Source organism: Phodopus roborovskii, unplaced genomic scaffold (genome assembly GCF_943737965.1).
Source record: "Phodopus roborovskii unplaced genomic scaffold, PHOROB, whole genome shotgun sequence".
In the NCBI taxonomy this organism is placed as follows: domain Eukaryota; kingdom Metazoa; phylum Chordata; class Mammalia; order Rodentia; family Cricetidae; genus Phodopus; species Phodopus roborovskii.
The window spans coordinates 3065599-3091769 of NW_026125295.1; the positions used below are offsets into that span (position 1 = coordinate 3065599).

The window sequence follows — 26171 nt, forward strand, 5'->3', positions numbered from 1 at the left end:
GGCTTTACAGCAGTGACTTCATTAGCTGAATCATTCTACTGGTCCTGTTTTCCTGCTTCTAACTTTCTACACTGCTTATGCAAGAGTGTGTGGGTGCGGGTACTCACACAGGCCAGATCTAATCTTTCAAACACCCAGAGTTGGAGTCACAGATGACTGACAGCCACCTAATATGGGTGATGGGAATTGAATTTAGGTGTTGTAGATGCTTTAACTGCTGAGCTTCTCTGCAGCTCTGTGACTTTTACTTTTTATCTTACCTTTATTCTTTTTTGTTTTTGTTGAGAAAGGGTCTCTGACCGTGTAGCCCTGAATTGTCCAGAATTTGCTATGTAGACCAGGCTGATCTTAAATTCAGAGATCTACTTCCATTAAATGTGTTGTGACACCATGTCTGGCTTCCTGCTGTTCTGAGATGGTTGGTCATAAAGTTGTCCAAGCTGATCCTAACATTTCAACCCTCCTGTTTCAGCTCCCCAGTACGAGGGATTACAGGACTGCACCACCGGACCTGTCTTTCTCCTCTGCTAGGAATTCTGTGTGTCTGTCATACTGCACAGCACTGAGCCTACACTCCAGTCACAGGACCATGTCTAGAGTTATCTCTTCAGGACAGATGATAGTTTCATTTGTCCATCTGTATGATGATGGACAAGGTTGGGCAGAGGTTTTACTTCCCAACAACAGCAGGAAGACCCTAAGTTTGATATTAGCCTTGGTTACAAGGCAAGCCTCTGCCACAACAAACATACAATGTGCTTTTTTTTTTTTTTTTTTTTTTTTCTTTTTCCTGACACAGGGTTTCTCTGTGTAACAGCCCTGGCTGTCCTGGAACTCACAGACCCACCCCCAACCCCCCTTGTGGGGATTAAAGGCAACTCCCCAGCAGTCCCTGATTTTCCTACAGGGAGTGTGGAGGCTGGGATGGTAGGTGCGTTTCTTGCGTCTGTCTGTCCCAGGGAGTCTGTCCTCCGGTGTCTTCTGCTGCCTCACTGCTAGGCTTCTTTCAGCAAACTGGGAAAACTTGTCTTTTTTCCCTTCAGTTTTTTGAGGCAAGGTCTCACACTATAGCCCAGACTGGCCTTAAAACTTTTTTTTTTTTTTTTATTTCCCAAGACAAGGTTTCTCTGTGGGAAGCCCTGGCTGTCCTGGAAGTCACTCTGTAGACCAGGCTGTCCTGGAATTCACTGAGAGCCTCCTGCCTCTGCCTCTGCCTCCTGAGTGCTGGGATTAAAGGCGTGTGCCACCACTGTCCCGCAGAACCCATGCTGTGAAGACATGCCCAATGAGCGAGGTGTGTAGCTTTTTTCCTCTCAGGTCACAAATGTCTATCAGCTAGGTCTGGAAACACAGGCCCAGCTTTATGTGGGGAAGAGCATCACTATACCACTTGGTATTGAGATGGATCAGTGGGTAAAGGAAGTAACTCCCTCCAGTTGCCTTCCCCCACAATGTAAAACCTTTTTTTAAGTTCTAGTACTTTAGTGGCTAATAAACACAGGTCATTTTCTGTTGTGCTTCGCATCAACCACAACCTACAGTTTTTCTAACATAAGAATTCAAGACAACATCTTCTGAGACTTAAGGGTATTGGCTGCTGACTGCTCAGAATGGGTAGGGGTTTACTTTGGAAGCATCGGCTCGGAGCCCTTTCGGACTTCAAATCATTGCTCTGCCCTCCTAGACAGGGTGGGCCTCCCCATTAACAAAGGTCCCGCCACTGGATTAACCAAAGAACAGAGACCAAAAACAAACCCGAGACCCTGAAACAGGACTGACCTCATCTGCCTCTTCTTGCATGCATGGCCACCTGCAGTAGGTGACCCTGAGCTGGCTGTGCACACTAACTGCAGGTCAGAAGCCCTGCTGGCTGCAGGGGCAGGGGCTGGGCCATCAGAAGGGCCGGTGAACGAACACATAGCCCCACCACTGAGAACAGAAGGCAGTTCACAGCTCACAGGAGTGCTCAGCATCTCCAGGCTCCCTGGAGAACCCAACACCGAGTTTCTGATTTGCACTAGAAATGCTGACACGCTCAGGGATGGTTATTTTCCACGATGTAGCCCTGTCACGTTTAGACATACAAAGATCACCTGCATATGCAGATAGTGTCTGTAGGCTGAGCGTCCAATCAGATTCAGTGTCAGCTCCCCAACAACATGGGAGGAGGAAGGTTCTCTCAGGATGTTCTTTTCTTGTGTTTTGCTTTGCCTTTTTTTTTTTTTTTTTTTTTTTGAGACAGGCTGTCTTAGGATTTCTGTTGCTGTGATAAACTCCATGAACAAAATCAATTTGGGGAGGAAAGGGTTTATTTCCACTTACAGTTTATAATCAATCCATCATCCAGGGAAGTCAAGATGGGAACTCACTCAGGGCAGGAACCTTTAGGCAGGAGCTGGTTCAGAGGCCATGGAGGATGCTGCTCACTGGCTTGCTCCCCATGGCCTGCTCAGCTGCTTTCTTACAGCGCCCTCCCCATCCATCACCAGTTAAGAGAATGCACCAGGCTATGCTGTGCTGAAAGCCCGTAATCCCAATAGGAAGCTCCGAGTTCAAAGCCAGCCTGGTATACAGAGCAAACTCCAGGGCAGCCCCACCTCAAAACACAAGCAACATGTACTACAGGCGTGCCTGCAGGCCGGTCTTATGGAGGCATTCTCAATCAAAGAGTCCCTCTTCCCAGTGACATCTTATGGAGGCACTCTCAATCAAAGAGTCCCTCTTCCCAGTGACATCTTATGGAGGCACTCTCAATCAAAGAGTCCCTCTTCCCAGTGACATCTTATGGAGGCACTCTCAATCAAAGAGTCCCTCTTCCCAGTGACATCTTATGGAGGCACTCTCAATCAAAGAGTCCCTCTTCCCAGTGACATCTTATGGAGGCACTCTCAATCAAAGAGTCCCTCTTCCCAGTGACATCTTATGGAGGCACTCTCAATCAAAGAGTCCCTCTTCCCAGTGACATCTTATGGAGGCACTCTCAATCAAAGAGTCCCTCTTCCCAGTGACATCTTATGGAGGCATTCTCAATCAAAGAGTCCCTCTTCCCAGTGACGACTCTAGCTTTTATGAAGAGGGATAAAACTAGCCAGCACACAGGGTCTTCCTACATAGCCTAGGGTGGCGGGAACTCTCTTTGTAAGGCAGGCTGGCCTTGAACTCACAGAGATCCACCTGTCTATACCTCCTGAATGCTGGAATTAAAGGTGTGCCTCGCCACACTCCCACGAATATTTCAGGTGTTTACCCAACTGACTCCAAACCTCACATAAGATCACGAACCCCATCAACTCAGGTCCGTTAATGGCTAGTGTGCATGAATTCTGCCCTCTCCAAGTCCTCTTACCTGGTGCAGACACTTCCGGGCTTTGTCATATTCGCTCCTCAGGCAGTAGGCACTGCCCAGGTTGAAGAGCATCACAGTCCGAGCAGAGTTGACAGAACTGGGGTAGCACTGAGGGGCTCTCTTGCCAGCTGAGGAGAAAGCGTAGACAGCGATGAAGGGGACGGTGCGGAGGACACAGGGAGCACCACTCCACCGCCGAGCACGTGGTGGAGCACCACTCCACCGCCGAGCACTCGGAACAAAGCACTATTCCTCAGGCTGACAGATACACGGAGGACACAGAGATGCAGGGTCTAAATCTTTGGGATGCAGGCCAGGCTACTTAAGGGTTTACAAAACTTCTTACTTACAGGATTCCATTGCTTCATTTTCACCCTTGTCTGATCCTACAAATACATGAAAATAAATCTGAGGGCAGGGCAGCAGCACATCTTCTAATCACCTAAGTTTCTTACCAAGCAGGGACGGAACTTATGGTTGGTAGCACTTGCTTTGGTGCTGTGGAGGGTTTGCTAAAGGTGTCAGGGTGCAACCTCACCACCACCCCAGGGAGCTAGCCGTGAAGAGAGGGACGACACGGCTTCAGAGCCTCAGAAACTTAAAATGGGACTGAAGACTGTTTGAAAACCACGCCTCCACTCCCTCTCGCACAGAGGAATCGGTTCAAAGGGAAAAAAGAAAAGAAGAATAGCATCAGAACCAAACCAAACCGAATCCTCTTAAGGTGAGCTGGCACAAATGTCTGTCATCCTAGACTGAAAAGGTCCAGCCAGGACAGAGGATGGCATGAGCTCAGGAGTTCAAAGCCAGCCTGGGGCAAACAGTGAGATTATGTTTCTTAAAAAAAAAAAAAAAAAAAAAAAAAAGGGTGGGGTGGGGGAAAGGAAGGAAGGAAGGAAGGAAGGAAGGAAGGAAGGAAGGAAGGAAGGAAGAAGGAGGGAATGGAAGGGAAGAATCCCAACATTATCAGCCTGAGTGAGAATTCAGGCCATGTGACAATTAGTTCCCAGGCTTACTTAGCAGACAACTAATTACTACATAGTAAGAACAGCCGTAAACATGGAGAGCTGACTTCAAACTTCCTTCCCTTCGCAGCCATGCCCTTAGGTCTCTACATGTCCTGAATTATAGCAGGAAGGAAGTACCAACAATGGCCACTTCTGATCAAATGTGTCCTCATTAACCTTGGTCCTGCTCATTTGAAGAGATCCCTAAGGAGACATCAGTGACATTCTCTGGGTTCAAGTGCGTAATGGCATCGGATATTCTGTCAAGGGAGATGAGGGCTTCTGCAGCATATAAATGGCCCAGAAACCTGAAATGAAAAGGCAGAGTTCAGCCTGAAGAACAGGTCATCACAGAAACGCATAGGGTACAGGAATACCGGGCCTGGGATCCTGCACTCCATGTCCCTGCCCTGAAGGCTAAGCTCACTTGGGTTTCTCTAAGCCAGCAAGAGATCAGTGGGGAAAGCCACTTGCCACCAAATCTTATGTCCTAAATGTAATCCCTGGGAGCCTTGTGCTGGAAGGAGGGAGCTAACTCTTGCAAGTTGCTCTCTGACTGCCACATGCATGTCACTCCATGCACATGTACCTTGCACAAATACCACAATAAACAAACAAAAACAAAACAAAAAAATCAAAACCCCTCAAAAAAGCAAAAAAACAAGAACCAAATCATTGTAGGAGGGACTGGAGACGGCTCCTATGCTACAGACTGCTCTTTCACAGGCCTGGGTTCACTTCCCAGGGACTCAGAACCAGCTGGCAACTCTAGTTCCAGGGTATTCAATGCCCTTTCCTGGTCTCCACAGGACCCGCACTGCACACACGTGGTGTATGGGTCTACATGCACATGAAGCAAAAATAAGTAAGCCTCAGACACCACCCATCCCCCCAAAAAACCCAGTGCAGGTGAAAAGAAGCTGCTGAGGTGCAAGCCTGATGACCTGAGTTCAAGCCCCACAAAGCTGCAAGGACAGAACTATTTCAAGCAGAGTAAAACCAAGGCCGGTAAAGACGACCCTGAACCGAGGAAACATCTGTGAGTGCAGGTGAAGTCACACTTACTTGAGAGAGCCTGACAGCTTGGGCTGCTGAAGGAGCTGGTCTGCGTGACTCAAAGCCATGAGGTTATCACCTAAGGCCAGAGCCACGTAAGCGCTGCACGCAAGGATGGAGCACCTGCAACAGAGACGAGAGGCAAGCACCCCAGTTTCAGTGGACGCATCATGGTCCAATACCTAACGGCTAGCACCGAAGCGAGCAACGAAGGCTGAGCAGGTTCCATTTATACACTTAGGGATGCATGCACACACTGAACAGTTAAAAAAAAAAAAGGAGTTCATGAATTTGAGAGCAAGAGGGAGATATGTGGAAGGGGCTGTAGGAAAGGAAAGGGAGGAGTAATATAATTACACTATGATCTCAAAAATAAAATTATTAAGAAAGTAGAGAGTAAAATGAAACACAAAGGTTAGAGTGGGAAGCTACATGTGTTTCCAAATAATTTTTTGTTTGTTTTTGTTTTTTTGAGACAGGGTTTCTCTGTGTAGCTTTGGAGGCTGTCCTGGCCTCTCTGTAGACCAGGCCAGCCTTGAACTCACAGAGATCTGAGTTTAATGTATGTGCATCGCATCACACCACACGTGGACATGACAAAAGAGGGTAGCAGATGCTCCAGACTGTAGTACACAGTCATGGCTGTTCTTGAATTCACTATACAGATCAGACTGGCCTCAAACTCACAGAGATCCACTTGTTTCTGCCTTCCAAGTGCTGAGATTAAAGAAATGGGTCTCCACACTGCCCATCTAATTCTACATTAGCAAGTGTCCCAGTAACTTAAGCTGGAGACATTGCTCAGTGGTATAGTACTTGCCTAGCACAGGCAAGATCATGGACTCCAGTCTCCAGTATCACAAATAGGAAAAAAGCTGATAGTTTGGATGAGAAATGTCACCTGCTCATTTGTGTATTTGAGCATCTGGCCTCCAGCCAGCGGCACTGTTGCGGAGGTTATAGAACTATTAGGTGTACCCTAGCTGGAAGGAGGGGTCATCAGGGGCACGCTTAGCGGCTTTATGGCCCTGCTCTGCTTCTTTCCTTGCTCACTGGAGGGTTCTGAAGCCTTGCACTACTCTCATCTACTGGTTTCAGGACAAGGCTGCCCCATGGGCTTGGGGGCAGCCAGCCATCTCTTGGCTGGAAGACTAAGGGACCAAGGGAGGAGAGCACTGAGGAGCTGGGCATCTCACCTTTAGAAATGTGGCAGCAGGTAGAGCTGTGCAACAAGACTAGGTAGCTTAGTTTTCCTTTTGGCTTGTTTACTATTTATTTGGTTGATTAAGTGGTAAGACAAGGTCTCACGTAGGCCAGGTTACCTCCTCACACTCATATGGCCTTGCCCCCATTTCCTAGGTGCTGGGATTACAGGCATGTGTCATCATACCTGGTTGTTTTGATTTTAATTAAAAAAAAAAAAAAAAACTTAAAGGATAGTGTCTCATATAGTCCAGATTAGCCTTCAGCTCACTCTGAAGCTGAGGATGACTTTGGACTTCTGGTCTCCCTGCTTCTACCAACCGAGTTCTGAGACTGCAGACATCTACTCACTGTGTGGCTGTGGATCTAGCCCAGGGCTTCCTGGGTGGTATAAATCTGCCAACTGAGGTACATCAAGCTTCTTCTTTTAAAATTTTTCTTTATGTAGATTGGTGTTTTGCCCATATGTATGTCTGTATGAGGGTGTACCTTGGAACTGGAGTTAGGACTCTATAGACAGAGAAACCCTGTTAAAACTTGTTATTTCAATAAAATTTATTGTGTGTGTGTGTGTGTGTGTGTAAACACTATGTGCCACAGCACATGTGAGGTAGTCAGAGGACAATTTGCGGGAGTTGGTTCTTTCCTTCTACCATGTGGTTATGAGGATTGCACTCTTGCAGGTTGGGTCCAAGAACCCCTCTGTTTTTGTTTAAAAACAGAAATGTGCCAGGTGGTGATGGTGCATGCAGGCAGATCTCTATGAGTTCGAGGTCAGCCCAGTCTACAGAGCGAGTTCCAGGGCAGGCTCCAAAAGAAAAAAGAAAAACAAAACACCACCAAAAAAAAACAAACACCCCTCAAAAACCAAAACCAAAGAACAAACCAGAAACGTACATTCATACCCTGAGGAAGTACACAGTGTACTCAGAAGGCAGAAGCAAGAGGATGGAGTTCGAGGCTACCCTAGGGGACACTGAGAAGCATAAGAAGGAGGGAGATACTGGCGGGCGCCTCAGGGGCTGAGTACTAGCTGTTCTTGCAGAGAGCCTGGGTGAGATTCCCAGCACCACACGGCAGCTATCTGTGATGCCAGTTCCAAGAGGCAGCATGCTCTCTTCGTCCTCTATAGACACAGGCACACAGGAAGTACACAGACGTACACACTGGCAAAAGCACACATACACATAAATAAAAGTAAATCCATCTTTAAAAAAAAGGGAAAAAAAGTTTAAAAAGGATAGTGTCTACTCAAACTTACACATATATTGTTATAAAGGAAAAACACAAACACACACTTGTTTAGCATTAGAGACTGAACACGGGTCCTTGCAAGTGACATACAAAAAGACCCAAGAGTCTCTAGAGCTTGGAGGCTACCACAACTTGTGCATGAATGATGCTCACAAAGTTTAATCTTTTTTTTTTTTTTTTAAATCCAGTTTTATCTGTGACTCTTCCAAGGATGAAGGCAAAAAGTAAGTTCTTTAAAAGCAGAAGCAATTTCCTACAGTTATACAGTATCTCTCTCACTGTTCCCCAGGAGGTGTACAGACATGTAACTGCTGAAGAACATGGGCTATGCATGCTAGGCATGGTGGTACACACCTGCATTCCTAGCACTGGGGCACAGATGTGGGAGGACAGTGTTCAAGGCCAGCCTGCACTGCACTGCAAGATCCTGTCTCAGAACAAACAAACCAAACCCACAAAAGCAAAAGCTACAGCAGGCACACCCAGACCCCGTCCCTTTCCTGGCTTCCGAAGCCAGAGGCTGCCCTTGCGTGCTGTGGCTCCTGGAGGCTAGAACAGGACCACCTCAGTCAGGCTCACTGGGAGACACTGGCCCTGCCTCTCCTGACAGCAGGTGGGCTATTACCGCTCCCGCCAACTGTCACCATCACTTTGGGTTCAGAAATCAGTCACGTAAGCACTGGAGCAGGACAGTTTTCCAGCAAGCCCACATCAAACCCATGTGTAACAAAGTGAATGTCTCCCCAACTTTTACCCTAAGATTCTGCTAGTAAAATCAGCCCACTAGCATATTTAAGTATGTCAACAGAAAACTGAGGCCGGGAATGGTTCAGTGGTAAGAGACCTCTGCTAATACACCTCGGTTCAGTTCTCAGCAAGGCAAAACAACAGATCTGGCTGGCATGCTGATCAAGGGCCATGGAATGAGGGCAGTTTCCCTGCCCTGAATGGGTACCAGCTTTATGATGCTCCCCTCCTGAAGCCTGATAATCTACCTCAGGTCACTGCTCAGTGCCCTCTCCACTGTTTCCTGTTAGAAAACAATATTTCCCACAGGCTCTGAACACCAAGGAGGAACATTCATGGCTCCATGTACTAAGCCCTGGCAGAAAGTCATTTTACTTTTGGTCATTACCACTTAAAGCACTCCCATCCCCAACACACACACTACACCCTGCAGTCACTGTCCCATCCGTTTTACCTGACACTCAGTGGATCTGACAGCTCACTGGACTAGAAGATGGAAGAGGCAAGGGCAGAGACACTCTAGCTTCTGCTCCCTGTGGAGAAGCTGACAAAACCCTCACTCCATCCACATGCCTGAGGAGCGGCTAAGTCCTCAGACAACAATCAGAGAGAGAGAGAGAGAGAGAGAGAGAGAGAGAGAGAGAGAGAGAGAGAGGAAAGGAAGGAGAGGTAAAGGGGGACTCCTCCTCAACACAGCAAGTTACAATCAGCTGCAGAAGGCCAGGCATTAAAAACTGTCAAAGATATCCTGGGGACTAATGAATGTAGTCCAGATAATTCAAACTTCAGCCACCGACCAGTAAAGCTGACATGCTGAAATCAGTCGTTCACTGTTTATCAAGACCAAATGTATTTGCAGTGAAATCTCATAACGATATCATTTGAAAAATTGGCTAACAAAATCAATGCAAGGCAAACTGAGAAATGTAAAATTTCAAAGAAATAAAGCTACAACAAACAAGGGCCCCCAAACCACCAAGCTTACTCCACTTCTCTACAAGTAATTCAGAAAAAAAAACTTTGAAACCTGCCAGCTACCGCTAACCCGATTCTGCAGCCCCCACACTCAGAGTGTAAGATGATGGCCAGGAACTGCCATGTCCTTTTATGCTGTCGGAGATCAAACTCAAGGGCTTTTTGTACTTGTTGTGCAGGCACTGTACAAATGAGCTACATTTGTAGTCTGTAAGAGGCCCTCCCACATTTTGAGACAGAGCCCTGCTAAAGTAGCCACAGCTAGCCTCTCCATTCTTTCCCTCAGTATCCTAGATTATAGAATACAGGTGTGGGCCTTACGCCTGCATAATCCTCACCCCCACTGGACAGTCTGGAACCTGTTAAGCAGTCCAGGCTAGTCTTGAAATCACAGAATCCACCTGCCTCTGCCACACTAGTGCTGAGGTTAAATCCTACCACATTCTCAAGATCTTTCTTTGCTTGTTTTGCTTAAACACACACACACACACACACACACACACACACACACACACACACACACACACACACGAGAATGAGAAAATGTTTTGCTTGCTTGTGTGCCTGAGGAGGGCAGATGAGGGTATGTCCTAAACATTTCCTTTTATCCATTTTGGGGCCTTCTACCAAAAAAAGAAATTAAAATTCATTTCTACCCGCTGGGCGTTGGTGGTGTATGCCTTTAGTCCCAGCTCTAGGGAGGCAGAGGCAGGCAGATCTCTGCGAGTTCGAGGTCAACCTGGTCTACAGAGAGTGTTCCAGGACTGTTACACAAAGAAACCCTGTCTCAAAAAACAAAAACACAACAAAACAAAAAGTACAACTAAGGACTCTGGTTGTGTCTGCCCGTTTGTCAGGATCATTCTCAGAGGGTGAAGCTGAATTACTGTAACGTAGGGTAGGACTGCCGTCTGTTACATGTCTACAATCAATTCCAGGACTGGAGAGACAGAAGCAGGAGTACCAGGAGCATCCTTGGCCGCACGCCGGCCAGTCTGTGCTACATAAGACGCCCCAGAGAAAACAAACAAGAGCTGGTGAGCTGGCTCAGCGGGCAAAGGCCTTTGTTACTCAGCCTGAAAATCTGAACCCAATCCCCCAGAGCCACATGGCGGAAATAGGGAGTAACTGGGTTTTTTTCTTTTGGTTTTTCAAGACACAGTTTTTCTGTGCAACAGCCCTCACTGTCCTGGAACTAGCTCTGTACACCAGGCTGGCCTCCCAAATGATGGGATTAAAGGTGTGTACCACCACCACCCGGCTAAGGGGGCAAACTCTTACAAGTTATTTTCTGACCTCCAGGGATGTGTGTGCAGACACGCACACAAAATAAATGTAAAAAATGTGTCAGGCAAGCAGGACACTGTAAGGCACCTGTAAAGGCAAGTATTTGCGACAAGATAACAGTATTTTCTCAAATACTGTGTTGGTTAAAAACTTACCATGCATGTGTACTTATTACACCACACCTGGGTGATTTTTATAAAATTCACTTTGCTTTTCCATTTAGGACAAAAAATGTAGTATAGTGACTTTATTTTAGTTATAAAAATGAATTTTTTTTTCTTTTAAAAGCTCAGACATGACTCTCAAAGTCACCATGCAGCAGAGGCTATTTCCACCTATCAAGTACTGTGATTAAAGGTGTGGACAACCATATCTGACTCGAGGTGGAATCTAGCTGCTTTTAGCTTTTTTCTATTTACACTCGCATGTACATTCACATAAGCACTCAAGTGTAGAGGCCACAGGACAACTCAGACTCCTTTTTTTTTTCTATTTCATGAATGTGGGGATCGAACTGAGGTCGTAAGGCTTGGTGAGGAAACGTCTTTATCCACTAAGCCATCTTGCTGGTCTAGTGACTACATTTAAAAAACAAGACAAAAAACTACTTGGTAGACTTAGTGCTCTTAAACACTGAGCCATCTCTCCAGCTTCTATTTTTTTCTTCAGTCCTCCCCTTTTTTATGAGCCAACACCCTTTATGCAGCTCATTGGAAAACTTACCTTTTCGGGGAACAGGATCTTGTAACTGGGGGGGGGAGGGGAGGGCCTAGCTCAACAGCAGCGAGGAAGCATCAGCCCGACAAACAAAGTCCCCGACCGCATCCCCAGCATCATGGCCTCCCCATCCCAACTTGTTCCCATAAACTTCCAGGGGCTTAGAGTAGGCAGAGTGGGTAACAGCACATGCTGTGCAAGTATGGGGACCTGACTTGGCATCCCCAGCAACCACGGAAAGGGCCAGGTGTGGCTGCACACTTCGTAACTTCAGCACTGAAATGGGGAAAGGGAAGGAAAAGGCAAGACTGTCACGTCAGGTCACGAAGGGCAATCAGGCAGGAGATGGTGCTATGGGCAGGTCCCAGACAGTGGCTCAGGCAATCGGTCCACCATCTGACAGAGGTGTAATGGGGGGAGCCAGTGTGCTCACCTCAGTGGATGCTCACTGAAGCAGATACTCACTTTAGGTTTTCCAATTCCTGCTTCCTCAGTGGAGAAGAAGGTGGAGCTGGAATGAACTTATCTCCATCATGGCTTTTACTGCTGAAACAGAGAAAGATTCAGATATATAAACAAAGTAGTGTGCAATTTGTTTTCCTATCCTTACTTCATCACTGCAATGCAGTTCTTACAAGAGTGTGAGTTGGAGCAACTCATGAATGGAGACCTGGTACTACGTTCACTCTCTGCACTGTGCACTACTGTATTTCCCCTAGCACACAGCAGCACTTTTACAAAACTTCTAGCTGCAACCATCTCTACTCCGTAAGCATCTTCACACCCCTTTTAGTTTTCCTTCAAAATTTCTTTAGTAAATGGGCTGGGGCTGTGTTCGGTTGATGGTCTATCATGCATGAAGATCCATTCCCAGCACTGCATACACCACACATAATGGTGTGTGCCTTTAATCCCAGTATATGGGAGGTAGCAGCTTAATGGTTAACAAGTTCAAGGTCATCATCAGCTACACAGTGAATCAGTCAGGTCTATATGAGACCTTGTCTCAAATTTTTGTGACAAATACTTAAAAAATTATAATCAAGGAAGGAGGTGTTGGAATGGAGACATGGGTTTAAAGGTAATGCATAAGGACCAGACCTTCAAGCTGGGCATGGTGGCTCATACCATTCATCCAGCACTCAGGAGGCTAAGGCAGAAGGCTCACGGGAAATTGGAAGCTGACTTGGGCTTGGGCTATAGCTCTAGATCAACACACAGACAGACAGACAGACAGACAGACAGACAGACACACACACACAGACACACACACACACACACACACACACACGGAAAAAAAAAAAAAATAAAGGTTTTCTTTGTTTTCTCTTTTTGAGACAGGGTTTCTCTGTGTAATTCTGGCTGTCCGGGAATTCGCTTATAGACCAAGCTGGCTTCTAACTCAGAGATCCAAATGTCTCTGTCTCCTGAGTGCTGGGACTAAAGGCATGAGCCACAACACCCAGCTGGCACGTTAAAAAAATACATATGCGGTTTTAAATGTGCACGTGTGTGGCCGTGAGTGTGCCATAGTGCACACATGGCGGTGAGAGGACAACTTGTAAAAGAGTTGGCTCTTTCCAAGTTGGCTCCTGGGACAGAACGGCTTAGCAGTAAGTGCCTTTACCTAATGAAACCATCTTGTTTAACCCTTTTTTTTGGGGGGGGGGGTGGGCGGAGCCTCACAGATATAGCTCTGGCTGTCCTGGGCCTTGCTAGGAACTCAGAGACCTGCCTGTCTCTGCCTCCCAAGTGCTAGAATTAAAGGTGTGTGTCACCTTGGCCTAGCTTGGCACCTAATATTTAATAAATATTAAATACACATATTTTGAATATCTCCCACTGTTAAACTACACGGATTTCTTTTCTTTCCTATTTCTTCACAGAGTTTTGTTATGTAACCCAGACCCAATTTGCCATCTTCCTGCCTCCCCTGGCTCTAGCCTCAAAGCTGCTCCTTTAAAAAGTAAAAGAGCCCATACCCCAAGTTCGTTTCTATCTTGTCACAATGCCCTCTCATTACTTAGCTTTCACTTTGTTTCTCTTCAGAAACATCTCAGTCTCCTTTGTTGTGAAATAGTCTGGAACCGCTGGATGGGCAGTAGGAAGATACAGAAGGACAGAAGGGCTTGCTTGCTAGATGTCCTGAAGGGCTTTAGGTGTGTTGGTTAGTGGTTTGTTTTTTGTTTTGTTAACTCGACACAAGCTAGAGTAACCTGGGAAGAGGGACCCTCAACTGAGAAAAGGACTCCATCAGACTGGCCTATAAGCAAGTCTGTGGGGGCATGCTTTCAACTGCTGACTCATAAGGGAGGACCAAGCCCACTGTGGGTGGTCCATCAGCTCAGGGATGGGTGGTCCATCAGCTCAGGGAGGGAGTATCATCAAAGCAAATCCTTGCCTTCTTGTGGTGGTCCGAATCAGAATGGCTCATACATGTGAATGCTTAGTCAACAGGGAGCGGCATTATTTAAAAGGCTTAGGAGGTGCAGCTTTGTTGGAGGAAGTTGGGGATGGGCTTTCGGGGGTCAAAGACTCAAGCCAGGTCCAGTCCCTGTATCTCTCTTCCTGCTGCCTGTAGATCCAGATGTAGATCCCTCAGCCCCTCTCTGCAACACCATGCTTGCCTGAGTGCGGTCATGACAGTAATGGACTGAACCCCCAAACTGTAAGCAAGCCCCAATTAAACATGGGATAAGAGTCCCTCACCGCAGTAGGAGGCACGGGGCAGGTGAGGGGGACGGGTACCTGCACGTCTCGCTGCTCTCGCCGCCGCTCTCCGTGTTCCCTCCTAGCTGGTTGCTGTTCTTGGAGCCATTCTCCTGCTTTGGGTCCTGTTGTTCTTCAGGTAACAGCAACAAGGCATTTCTCAGACAGATGGCTGCGAACTCCACACTGGCTACAGGAATGGCTGAAGACTGCCCATCACTTCAAACAACAAGACAAATAAGCTGAGACAGCATAAAAATAAACTGGACACTGCTGCTATAAGGAATCATTAACTGTAGTATGGCAGTGGTGGTGAACAACTTTCATCCCCGCACCGGGGAGACAACAGCAGGTGGATCTTTGTGAGTTCTAGGACAGCCTGGTTGGTCTGCAGGGCAAGTTCGGGGGCAGCCAGAACTACACAGAGAAACCCTGTCTTGAAACAACAAAAAGGACCCCACAAAGGAGTGTAAATACATATATCAAACAAACTTAAGTACTCTCTACACTGTCAATATTAATGCAAGAAAGGAATTATCGATGAGGCCATGAGAATAAAGGGCGAACAGGTGTCGTAAGAAAGTGAAGGGGGTGGTGGGAAGCTGAAGAAATAGCTCAGTGGGTAAGAGCACCAGCTGCCCGCGTCGCTTGCCTTTAGTCCCAGCACTTGGGAGGCAGAAGCAGGTGGATCTCTGTGAGTTGGAGGCCAGCCTGGTCTACAGAGTGAGTGCCAGGACATCCAGAGCTGCACAGAGAAACCCTGCCTCTAAACAAACGAACATTGGCTGCTCTTGCAGAGTTTGATTCCCATCACTCACATGGTAGTTCACAACCATCTGTAACTCTAGTTCCAGGGGACTTGCCGCTGTCTTCTGAACTCCACGGGAAGCAGGCATATATGTGGTGCACATAAATAAATGCCCACAAAACACAGACACATAAAATAAATAAATAAAAAAAAAAAAAAAAAAAAAAAAAAAAAAAAGAAGAAGCAGGTGGCATCACCTCACACCTTCAATCTCACTCAGCACTCGGGAGGCAGAGGCAGGCAGATCTGAGTCTGAGGCCAGCCTGGTCTACAGAGTGAGTTCCAGGACAGCCAGGGCTACACACAGAAACCCTGTCTGGAAAAACAAAAACAAAAGAAGCAACTAAGTATATGTTCAGTAGGTTATAATTTTCTTGTTTGTGGGTGTTTTCAATCAAAGGTGGGTTGAGTCCATGGGTGGGGACTCACCAGAAGCGGTGTTATCTAAAAAGGAGACACCAAAACTCTGGACGTTCTGGTTCACAGCAATGTATGGACTGCCTCCTTAGGACACAGACAGTTTCAGCACCCACAGAGATACTAAATCAGTCACAGTAGACAGATCAACTCACTGTGGACTTACAATGGGCCTAGGTTTGTGGGTGTGTTTACTGATGCAGCCATAAAATGTCATCAGAAAGCAATTCCTCCTGGAAAACGATAAAGCTCAAGCTGCTTCCCATGAAGACCACAGTGTGAACAGGGTTATTACAGAGACACACTGCTTATGGCAAAATACTTACTTGTAGACAGTGTTCTGAATAGACTGTGATGCCAGAACTATTTTACGGTGATATCCTTGACCAACAATAGACTGTACAATTCCTTTTTTGGTAGGAAGACCTTTAGTTTCTTGCTCAGAAGTCTACAAAACAAAAAAATATTTCAAATAAAATTTAAAGGATTATAAGACAACATAAAATATGACCAATTTACAATTATTACTATTTTTTTTCCTGTTTTTCGAGAAAGGGTTTCTCTGTATTGCTTTGGAGCTTGTCCTAGAACTTGCTCTGTAGACCAGACTGGCCTCAAACTCACAGAGATCCTCCTGCCTCTGCCTCCAGAGTGCTGGGATTAAAGGTGTGTGCCACCAACACCCAGCTATTATGTTTAATAAACTTATTGTATGTACATAAGATCTTGCCTGTTGGTATGTATGTATGTATACCATGTGTGTCTGGTGCCCACAAAAGTTGGAAGAGGACATTGGATTCCCTGAACTACAGGTAGCTGTATGTCACCATGAGAGTACTAGGAATCTACTTGGGTTCTTTGCAAGAGAATCAAGTGTCCATCTCTAGCACTACATTTTACAATTATGAATACGTGTCTGTGTGTGTATTTAAGAGACAGGGTTTTGTTATATAGCTCAAGCTGCCCTCAAACTTAGAATCCTACTGCTTCAACCTCCTTTGGCCACTTGGTGAGGCTGCATTTTTTTTCACCTGTGTATCTGTATGTGTGATGCATGTGGGCCTGTGTTTGAGCTTGGAGGCCTGAGGGTAACATGGAGTTGTCCTTGGTTTATCTCCTGTTTTTACTGAGGCAGAGTCAACAGACCCTATGGCTGGCTGGTGAGGCTAGTTTAGTTAGCCAGCTAGGGATTCCATCTCACTTCCCAGTTCTGGAATTATGCTCAGTTTATTCATGGTGCTGGGAAGCCAAACTCTAGTCTTCATGCTTAGTATGGCAACCATTTCATTTTGGAGCCATCTCTCCAGCTACCCCTCTTCACCCCCACCAAGAGTTTCTGTTATATAAGCTCTCACTACCCAGCCCTAGCTACCCTGGAACTTGCTATGTAGACCAGGCTGGCTTTTAGATGCCCCCCCCCACCCTGTTCCTGCCTCCCAAGTGCTAAGACTATAGGTACCGCCTTGCCCCAGCATCTTTTCCCTCTAAAGTAATAATTACATTACCAGAAACAACACATTTATAAAACATAATAGCCGGGTGTTGGTGGCGCATATAGAGTTCACACAGGTGTTAATCTTGCCTTCTAGGCAATTTAAAGCCCCAATTCATGATATCAACCAGCATTCAAATTTAAAGACACAAACTGCTTCACCACAGGAGCTTGGTAACAGCAGTGACACAAACCTCTCCCCCCACCTCCTAATTAGCATGAAGTGAACCCTCACCTAGTCGTCACCAGGGGACACCCTGAATCCCCTCTACAGTCACACACTGGAGCCAGCCAGCAGGAAAACAGACAACCTTGGCCTGGAGCTTTCCTGTAAACACACACACCTCCATAATCACTGTCTCCCGTCTCCCTCTAGTAACTACAAAGGGTCCCCACAAAGAGTCACTCTTTTATTTACACATTTAAATTTAGAAAATTGTGTGTGTGTGTGTGTGCGCACGCGCGCGCACATGAGTGCAATGTCCAAGGAGGCCAGAAGAGGGCGTTAGATCCAGTTTAGAGTCTAGAACTTTAGAGTCTAGAACTTAAATTATAGGCAGCTTGTACCACCTGATGTGCATGCTGGGTATCAAATTCAGGCCCTCTGGAAAAGCGCCAAGTCTCTAGGCCCAGTTAACAAGTCTCCCTACCCCTGGTGTTTACACAGGGTTTCTCTGTGTAGCCCTGGCTGTCCTGGAATTCAGAGATCCACTCGCCTCTGCCTCTACCTCCTGTGTGCTGGGATTAAAGGTGTGTGCCATCACCACCCAGCTCAAACAAGTGTTTTTTAAACAGGTATAAATCTGCCTAGAATTTACCAGTTAATATAAAAATGATTAAAATATGGCTGCTCTTTTAGAGGACCTGAGTTCAACTCCCAGCAACCACATGGTGGGTCACAACCATTTATAATGACATATGGTGCCTTCTTCTGGCCTGCAGGCATACATGCAACAGAACACTGTATACATGCTAAATAAGTAAATCATTAAAAAGGGAAATAAAAATAAATCTTAGAAATGGAAACTCTCAAAGTAGCTCAGTGGCAGAGTACTTTCCTGCTATGCACAAAGCTCTGAGTGTGAGCCAGCATGCGAACATGTGTGCACACACACACCTTGCGCCATGAAGGGTAAAGCACAGCTGAATACACCACCCAAGCCATTCAGGAGCGCCATTAGTCTCTTCTTCTCTGCTGTAGTCAAGTCATCGACCACCTCAACCCCGAATGCAAAAGCTGCCCACACGCATGCTTCCTTTAAAGCCCTGGGCTCTTCTGCCTGCTTTTCAGAAAAATGCTGCTCAGGGAAGAACCTCAACATCCTATATAAGCTCTGGCGGACAGGCATGCCAGGCAAGATCCTCTCGACACACGTGTCCATGCGTATAAAACTAGGCTGCCCCGCACCCTTCTCTGGATGAGTAGCAGCCTCCTGAACCTCTGGTCGAGAGAGGTCACTGAGAAGTGGGGGAAATAACTACCCAGTCCCCTCCCGTCTGTCCGTGTTCCGGGGTGTGGAGGGCGGAGCAGTTGACAAGGGTGTCCAGAGAACCCTGGCTGTCATGTGCTTTGCTGGAGGGAATGCTGTTTACTGTACTCCTGTCCACTGTCCATCAGAACAACCGTTCTGTCAGCACCACGTACACACACTACCCGCATGCTTGCAGATGGCACAGGCCAGACCCAACAGGAGCCACTGTTCTGACAGACACAGTCTTCCCATCCCCCAACTGCTAACAGAAGACTGTCCTGTGGATTCAGTGAGGCTGGAAAGGAAATGAGGTCTCAGATTCCCGAGTATGCTACGCTTCCTATGTAACAAGTATTGGGAAGGGGAAGCAGAGGTTCACAGAGACAACCAAGGAGCACTCACCCCTTTATTGGCAGCAATGCAGCATTCAGCCAGCCGCAGCCAAAGCCGGGGGTTTGCATGATAAACCTGAACAGCTTCAATCAGACACTCGAAGGCAGCCAGCGGCCTCCCGATGTGCAGCAGCTGGATCCCACAGTTATACAGCAGTTCATACCTCTTGTTGGTTAGCAATGTACACATGGGTCTTCCAGAAAACTTTTTGCCTAGTGATAAAAATTGGAGACTAGATTATTAAAGTTCAGCTGCACTGAAGGCATTTGTTCTCCCAAGCGAACATTTGCATGCTTAGCACCAACACCACTACTTGAAACTGTAAATAACGGCTCTCTCCATGCTTAACTCTACAAGTACCTGCCCGTCGCATCACATGTCTGTGCTAGCAGGAACAGGGCTGTCCTTGCTTGGATCAGCTTCTGGCAATGCTGCTTCAGGGAGGCAGAGCACTAGAGTGAGAGCCACTGGCTCCCCACGCCTATCTCGGCCTGCTTGGCCATCTATGCTACACGCTTTCAGTCATACACAGCCCACAATGTCACCACTCGCCATTCACCATTCAGTTCATCTTTTCTTCCTTCTCCTTTTTCAAAGAAGGGTTTCTCTGGGTAGTCCTGGCTGTCTTGGAACTCATTTGTAGACCAAGCTGACCTCGAATTCAGAGATCCACCTGCTTCTGCCTCCCAAGTGCTGAATTAAAGGCGTGTGTCATGTCACCACACCTACCCTAGAATATTTTTTTCATCAATTAAATAGATGTTTATGATTTAAATAAAAATTAGAAAACTAGAGACTGGAGAGATGGCTCAGAGGTTAAAAGCACTAGCTGCTCTTCTAGAGAACCCAGGTTCAATTCCCAGCACCTACAGAGCAGCTTACAGCGGTCTGTAACTACAATTCCAGGGGATCTGACACCTTCATACCAATGCACATAAAGATAAACAAATTATTAAAAAAAATTTAAAAACTGCTTGATTTTAAACATTTATGATCTAGGATCCACATAATCTGAATGTTAAATGACAAACTTTAAGGCTGTCAGATGTCACCAATCCATCACTTGGGAAGCTCTGTCAACAATTTACTTATTTATTTATGGTTTTTCGAGGCAGGGTTTCTCTGTGGCTTTGGAAGCTGTCCTGAACTAGCTCTTGTAGTCCAGGCTGGTCTCAAACTCACTGAGGTCCTCCTGCCTCCGCCTTCCTGCTGGGATCAAAGGCGTGCGCAGCCGCCGGCACCTGGCCCGCCAACAATTTATAATAATGCTGGCTGACAGTTGAGAAATCCTAATGACTAATTAAAACTGACTGACACACCCTGCAGGGTCACTGATTCTAATCGAAAACAAACTCAGGTAACTGACTTTTCTTTTGTCTTTTCTTTTTTCCCCACGTCTGTGTGTGTTCATGCGTGTACGTGTGTGGAAGCCTAAGTGTGAGGTCAGGGAGCTCCCTAATCATCTGTCTGTCTTTGCGGGCAGTGTCACTGGAGCCCCTGATAGAGCTGGCCTCTTCCACACCCAGGTCACCTCAGTCACACGTCTCTAAACAGACACCACAGTTCCCAGCGCTGCCTACCTGGATCAATGCCACCTGCACTGAGCTGGGCACACACATTGTCATTTTCTTGCAGAGCCTTCTTAAAGTAGAAAATTCCCAAATTGTGTTTGCTCATGGCAAAATGGATGCAACCAAGATTATTCCAGAACATGCACCTCAAGCATTCACCTGAAAACAACACAAACCACTTTATCCACACAATTTCATTTTTGCAGTCCCTCATATACAAATCAGACCTAGTTGCTGTCAGTTAGCTCATCTATGGAATGTCACTTAGTCACTAAAGGATGGTTCGAGACCACCCTGTTCTACAAAGTGACTTCCAGGACTGTTGCACAGAGAAAACCAAAGCAAAAACAACAACCAAAAAGAGTATACAGAGTACAGAAAACCTGTTTCATCTGAAGCTAAGTTTCCACTCTATCTTCCTTGCCTACCCACCTATCCATCCATCATACTACCTAGCACCTGAGACAGGGTCCTGTGTAAAAAGGCTGGCAGCACTACAAGTCTCTATGCAGTTGAGAATGACCTTGCCTCTACCTCCTAAAGTGTAGGGGTCACAGACTTGTACCAGCACACCTGGTTCACGTGGTACTGGAGATGAAACCCAGGGCTCTGTGCATAGGTGAACACTCTACCAAACGCTACAACTCCATCACCATTTTCATGATTGTGAGGAGGGGGTCTCAAACCGTGGTCCTGGTGGCCTAGAATTCACTAGGTAGCTGAGGCTGGCTTTGAACTTTGGAAATCCTGTCTCATCTTCCTGAGTATGTCAGGGAAGCCTTCTGTCTGTTTCAAATGCTCACACCCATTAACATTTGTCATTTTTTGTGACTTGATCTTATATGTACATGTGTGTATTTGTGTTTTAATCACAAAAAGCTGAACTTTTTTTCTTTTCTTTTTTTTAATTTGTGGTCAAATTCTTTAGCTATTTCTCCAAACTCTACGGCACTAGGATTTTGGGTAATGTTCAAGCCAGCCTTCTTCACCATTAGAATATTCATCCCAGCTTCCTTCTGCACTTTTGTTATTGCATTTCAATGCTTTACCTTGATAGATTATCACTTTGGTATAATGAAAATAACCCAAACACTCCAAAACCATTTACTGAAGCTTGTATGGTGGCAGAGGGTTAGCCCACGCTATAATCTTAGCACCTGAGAGGAAGAGGAAGTAACATTAGCATTCAAAGTTATTCCTGGCTACATATAGCAAGTTCAAAGGCAACCTGATCTATGTGAAGCTGGGTGTGGTGGCTCATGCCTTTAATCTCAGTATCTGAAAGCCAGAGTCTGGCAGATCTCCGAGTTTGAGGCTGGCCAGAGCTACATAGTGAGACCCTGTCTCAAAAAAAAAAAAAAAAAAAAAAAAAAAAAAAAAAAATTACAGTAAAATGTATAGAGCATACCCTACTTTACAATCACAGTACAAAATGCCAGATTATGACAAGTTGGTAACAGGATATTCACTGCTTGCTTAATCAATTAATTAATCTATGTTGGTTTTTCAAGCAGGGTTTCACTGTGTAGCCCTTGCCATCCTGGAACTCACTCTGTAGACCAGGCTAGCCTCAAACTCAGAGCTCTGCCTGCCTCTGCCTGCTACCACCACCTGGCTGTGCTTTGAGGTTTTTTTTTTTTTTCCTTCTTAGTTTTTCTGTGGTTTTGGAGACTGTCCTGGAACTAGCTCTTGTAGACCAGGCTAGTCTCGAACTCACAGAGATCCATCTGCCTCTGCCTCCAGAGTGCTGGGATTAAAGGCGTGCACCACCACCGCCTGGTGGTATGCTTTAAGTTTTAAACAAGACAGCAATATTAAAAGGAAAAGAAGGGGACTGGGAATTTAGGTCACTAGTACAAAAGCTGTTTCGTAAGCCAGACTCTGGGTTTGACCACAGACAGGAAAAGGAAGGCTGGCCTGGGCTGCACAGCAAAGAAAAAAACAAACAAAAGAGAACAGTAAAGCACACTAAAATGCTTAAATAGACTGACTCTAGGTATTACATTATGGGCAATTAAAGCTAAATTCTATCTTCCAAGTATTCTTTAATAAGCATATTTTATCAATAGCAAAAACTATGGTTTACATAGGAGAAACAAAGATTTCAACATTAGAAGCTGGATTGTGGTGGTGCGCACCTTAGTTCAAAGCCCACCTCGTCTAAAAAGTGATTTCCAGCATGGCCAGGGTTATACAGAGAAACGCTGTCTCAAACCATCCCCCAAAAATCTTCCCATCAGAGAGCCCTAACTTTGATTCAACACCCACTTCATGTCCAGCTCTTGACCTCCTACAGTTTCCACAGTGACTATGAAAACATTAGAAACAGAATTCAGAACAGGCTAGGATGTGGTTTAATAGGTTGGGTGCTTCCTGGCATTCATAAGCCCTTGCACCATATCGTCGTCCCTAGCAACATGGTAACAGGTGCAATGGTGCCTGCCCGGACTTCTACTGCAGACAGAGAGGTAAGAGGGTTATTTAAAAAAAAAAAAAAAAAACAAAACAAAACAAGGTCATCCTTGATACACTGAGTTAATAAACAAGGCCAGCCTGTGTACATGAGATACAAGACACAAAGCTGAACAAACCCAGGAGGATTAGGGCTGAGTGTGTAACAGAACGTCCAAGAGGAAACTGGAGCACTAGAGTAGAACCGCCTTTCTCCACTCTCCAGTGAACTCAGATTGCAAACTGGGGGAAGTCCAGCAGGTAGAGGTGGAGGCTACACATGCATCTGAACAGAATCCAAAGCAAAAACACAAACATTTAAACATTTGAACAAACAAATACACTCACACCACAGATAGGGAGGGAGGGAGAGGGAGAGAGAGAGAGAGAGAGAGAGAGCAGGAACACGTAAAATTAAAGCAAAGATGTGATGAGCCCTCTTTCAATGTGGAAACAAATTATACTATTAAATCTCAACAAATGTTTTTCAGAAAGAAATATGAAAACCCTGTTTTAAGAAAGAGCTTTGAAAGGCAGCCTGGTTGGCCTCAAATTTGAGACTCCCCTGCTCTTGTCTACGCAGTGATGGTATTAGAGTATGCCAACATAACAGATTTAGAACATTTATACTTAAAAACGAACAAAATAACCCTGAAATACACTGGCATGTCGGGAGGCAAGTTGGGGGGACCCCAAAGCAATAAGGAGTAGACCAACTAAAACGTTCCCATTGTCTTTTACCTGTTTTCATGAAGCCTGGATGCTCGGCAATGTTTGAACTATTTAAGAGCTTCACCGCTTTGCGATAATTGCCCCTTAAGTACTCAAAATTGCTTTTGAGAAACAGGGAGGGTGCAGACTGTAAAGGAAACATAAGAGTGATTTAAAAATTAGTTCTTTTTTGCATGATCAGAACTAAGAACTACATTGCTGTGCGTGGACGTGTTAGGACATAATTCAATCAGCTGAATCATGTCACAGAAAACAATCTCTAAATGCTGCATGGATCCTGATACTTAAGATACTGAAACCTTGCAGAGCACAGCCTGGACACATAACATGTGTGCATAAGAACAGAGTTCACAGAGCATCATCCAACTGTTTTCATCTACTGCAGTCATTCTGTACCCAGCGTGGTCTACGTTCAAGTGATCAGTTGGGGATACAAGCAAAGAACCCTGAGCCTGGCTTAACTGCTAGCCAAGTTTACAACATAAACAGACTCTTTTTTTAATGGTTGTCGCAAAACTGACGACTATGGTGGCCTGAATGAGAATGGCTCATATTTGAATGCATCTGAGGAGGAGTAGGAGGTGTGTCACTGCAGCCAGGCCTTGCCGTCCGGTTCAAAAGCCCACCTCATTCAGATGCTTGTCTTGTGCATGTGGACCACATGCAAGCTCCCAGTTACAGTTCCAGTGCCACGCAGCCAGACTCTAATCCTCTGGAACTGTGTGCCTCCAAATTAAACAATTCATCCCATAAGTCGGCTTGGTCATGGTGTCTCCTCACAGCAGCAGAACGGTAACTTAAGAGAGTGATCTTCCTTATTTCGTTTTGATTTTAAAAAAGGCTGGGGTCATTTAAAAGAGAATGGCCCCCGAAAACCAGACAGTGACGGCGAATGGCTTTAATCCAAGCACTCAGGAGGCAGAGGCAGAGGAATGAGTTCCAGGACAGCCAGGGCAACACAAAGAAACCCTGGGGGAGGGGGAGTTAGTCCCTACAGGCTCATATATTTGAATGCTTGCTCATCAGGGAGGGATTAGGAGGTGTGGCCTTGTCGAGAAAGTGTGTCACTAGAGGTGGGCTTTGACATTTCAAAAGCCCAAGCCAGGCCCAGTGTCTCTCTCTCTTCCTGCGGCCTGGGAACACTGATGTAAAATTTGAAGCTACTTCCCCAGTGCCATGGACACCAGATATTGATGCATAGATCAAGATTCACGGGACCAGGCTCACTATAGGTTAATACAATTTTATTTGGGGAGAAGTCACTTACACAAGAAACAGATGACAGTTCCCGCTCCAGGGATCCACCCAGGCTGCTCTCCGTGACCCGAGCGCTGGGGTCGGGACCCCACAACTAGTCCTACCCTCAGTCACATCTGCACCCGAGACCATGCCCAGTCAGCGCTACAGGGGTGTGCGTGCGTGCGAGCGTGCGTGCGTGTGCGTGTGTCTCACTACACCAGTCTGCTTATGTACCACCATGCTCCCCAGCATGTTGATAATGGATTAAACCTCTGACACTGTAAGCCAGCCCATTTAAATGCTTTCTTTTGTAAAAGTTGTCTTGGTTATGGTATCTCTTCACAGCAATAGAACAGTGACTAAGACAAAGACCTAAGTTTTTTTTTAGATTATGCATATGTGTGGGGGTATGGCAGGAGGGGACCACAGACATATTGAGTATGGGTACCTAAGGAAACCAAAACAGTATGCTGTGGGATATTTGTTTAATGATGCAAATATATATTGCATTCTTTTATGTCGCATATGTAAAGTTGTTTACCTACCTAAAATGCCTGATTGGTGGTGGTGGTGATTGCAGTGGCGCTCGCCTTTAGTACCAGCACTGGGGAGGCAAAGGTAGGTGGATCTCTGTGAATTTGAAGCCAGCTTGTTTTTACAAGTTAGTTCTAGGACAGCCAGAGCTGTTACACAGAAAAACCTTGCCTTGAAAGAAAAGAAAAGAAAAAAAAAAAAAAAAAAAAAAAAGCTGAATGGCCAATAGCCAAGCAGAAGAGAGGGATACACAGGGCTGCCAGGCAGAGGATACACAGGAGAAATCCAGGCTCAGAAGGAGGAGGAGCAAGGAGAGAGAGGAGGGTGCCAGGGTCCAGTCACACAGCCACCCAGGCAGCTGAGCGGTAAGAAGGAAAGAAAGATATAGGAAGAAAGACAAAAAACCCAAAGGGAAAACATAGTTAAAGAGAAACTGGATGATTTAATTAAGAAAGCTGGTTAGAAACAAGACAAGCTAGGGCTGGGCATCCCTAAGGGACATAAATTCCCACGTACTGATTTGGGAGCTGGGTGGCAGGACCCCAAGGATCAAGGAGTAAAGAGACTCACTACAAAGGACTGCATGCTATGACAGTGCTCCACCACTGAGCTCCTCCCAACCTTTCTCATTTCCTAGGACGCAAGCTCACCCTTCACTCAGGAATGCCCAATACCCAGCTATTCTCCCAAGCATGAAAGGAAGAATTTTCAGACAGCAAGTTTTGTTTGTAGGCAGTAACATTTCTCTTCCAAAACTCTTG

The 26171-nt window shown here is 46.0% G+C and overlaps 1 protein-coding gene across 10 annotated transcripts in view; it reads right to left on the reverse strand.

The window, feature by feature from the left end:
• Cnot10 (CCR4-NOT transcription complex subunit 10) overlaps nt 1-26171 on the reverse strand; it is a 44509-nt gene that overhangs the window by 2464 nt on the left and 15874 nt on the right. For 3 of the 10 annotated variants that reach the window (XM_051201896.1, XM_051201878.1, XM_051201876.1), the window contains exons 8-17: nt 23647-23764; nt 20464-20613; nt 18893-19095; nt 15853-15974; nt 14341-14520; nt 12058-12138; nt 5419-5532; nt 4531-4661; nt 3697-3732; nt 3347-3474 (exon numbers count right to left, since the gene is read on the reverse strand). In XM_051201896.1, the coding sequence (XP_051057853.1) occupies nt 3347-3474; nt 3697-3732; nt 4531-4661; nt 5419-5532; nt 12058-12138; nt 14341-14520; nt 15853-15974; nt 18893-19095; nt 20464-20613; nt 23647-23764 (1263 nt within the window). Of the gene's footprint in view, nt 1-2266; nt 2396-3346; nt 3475-3696; nt 3733-4530; nt 4662-5418; nt 5533-12057; nt 12139-14340; nt 14521-15852; nt 15975-18892; nt 19096-20463; nt 20614-23646; nt 23765-26171 lie in introns of those variants that run through there. The other 7 variants (XM_051201905.1, XM_051201877.1, XM_051201924.1 and 4 more) reach the window with 5 other exon arrangements.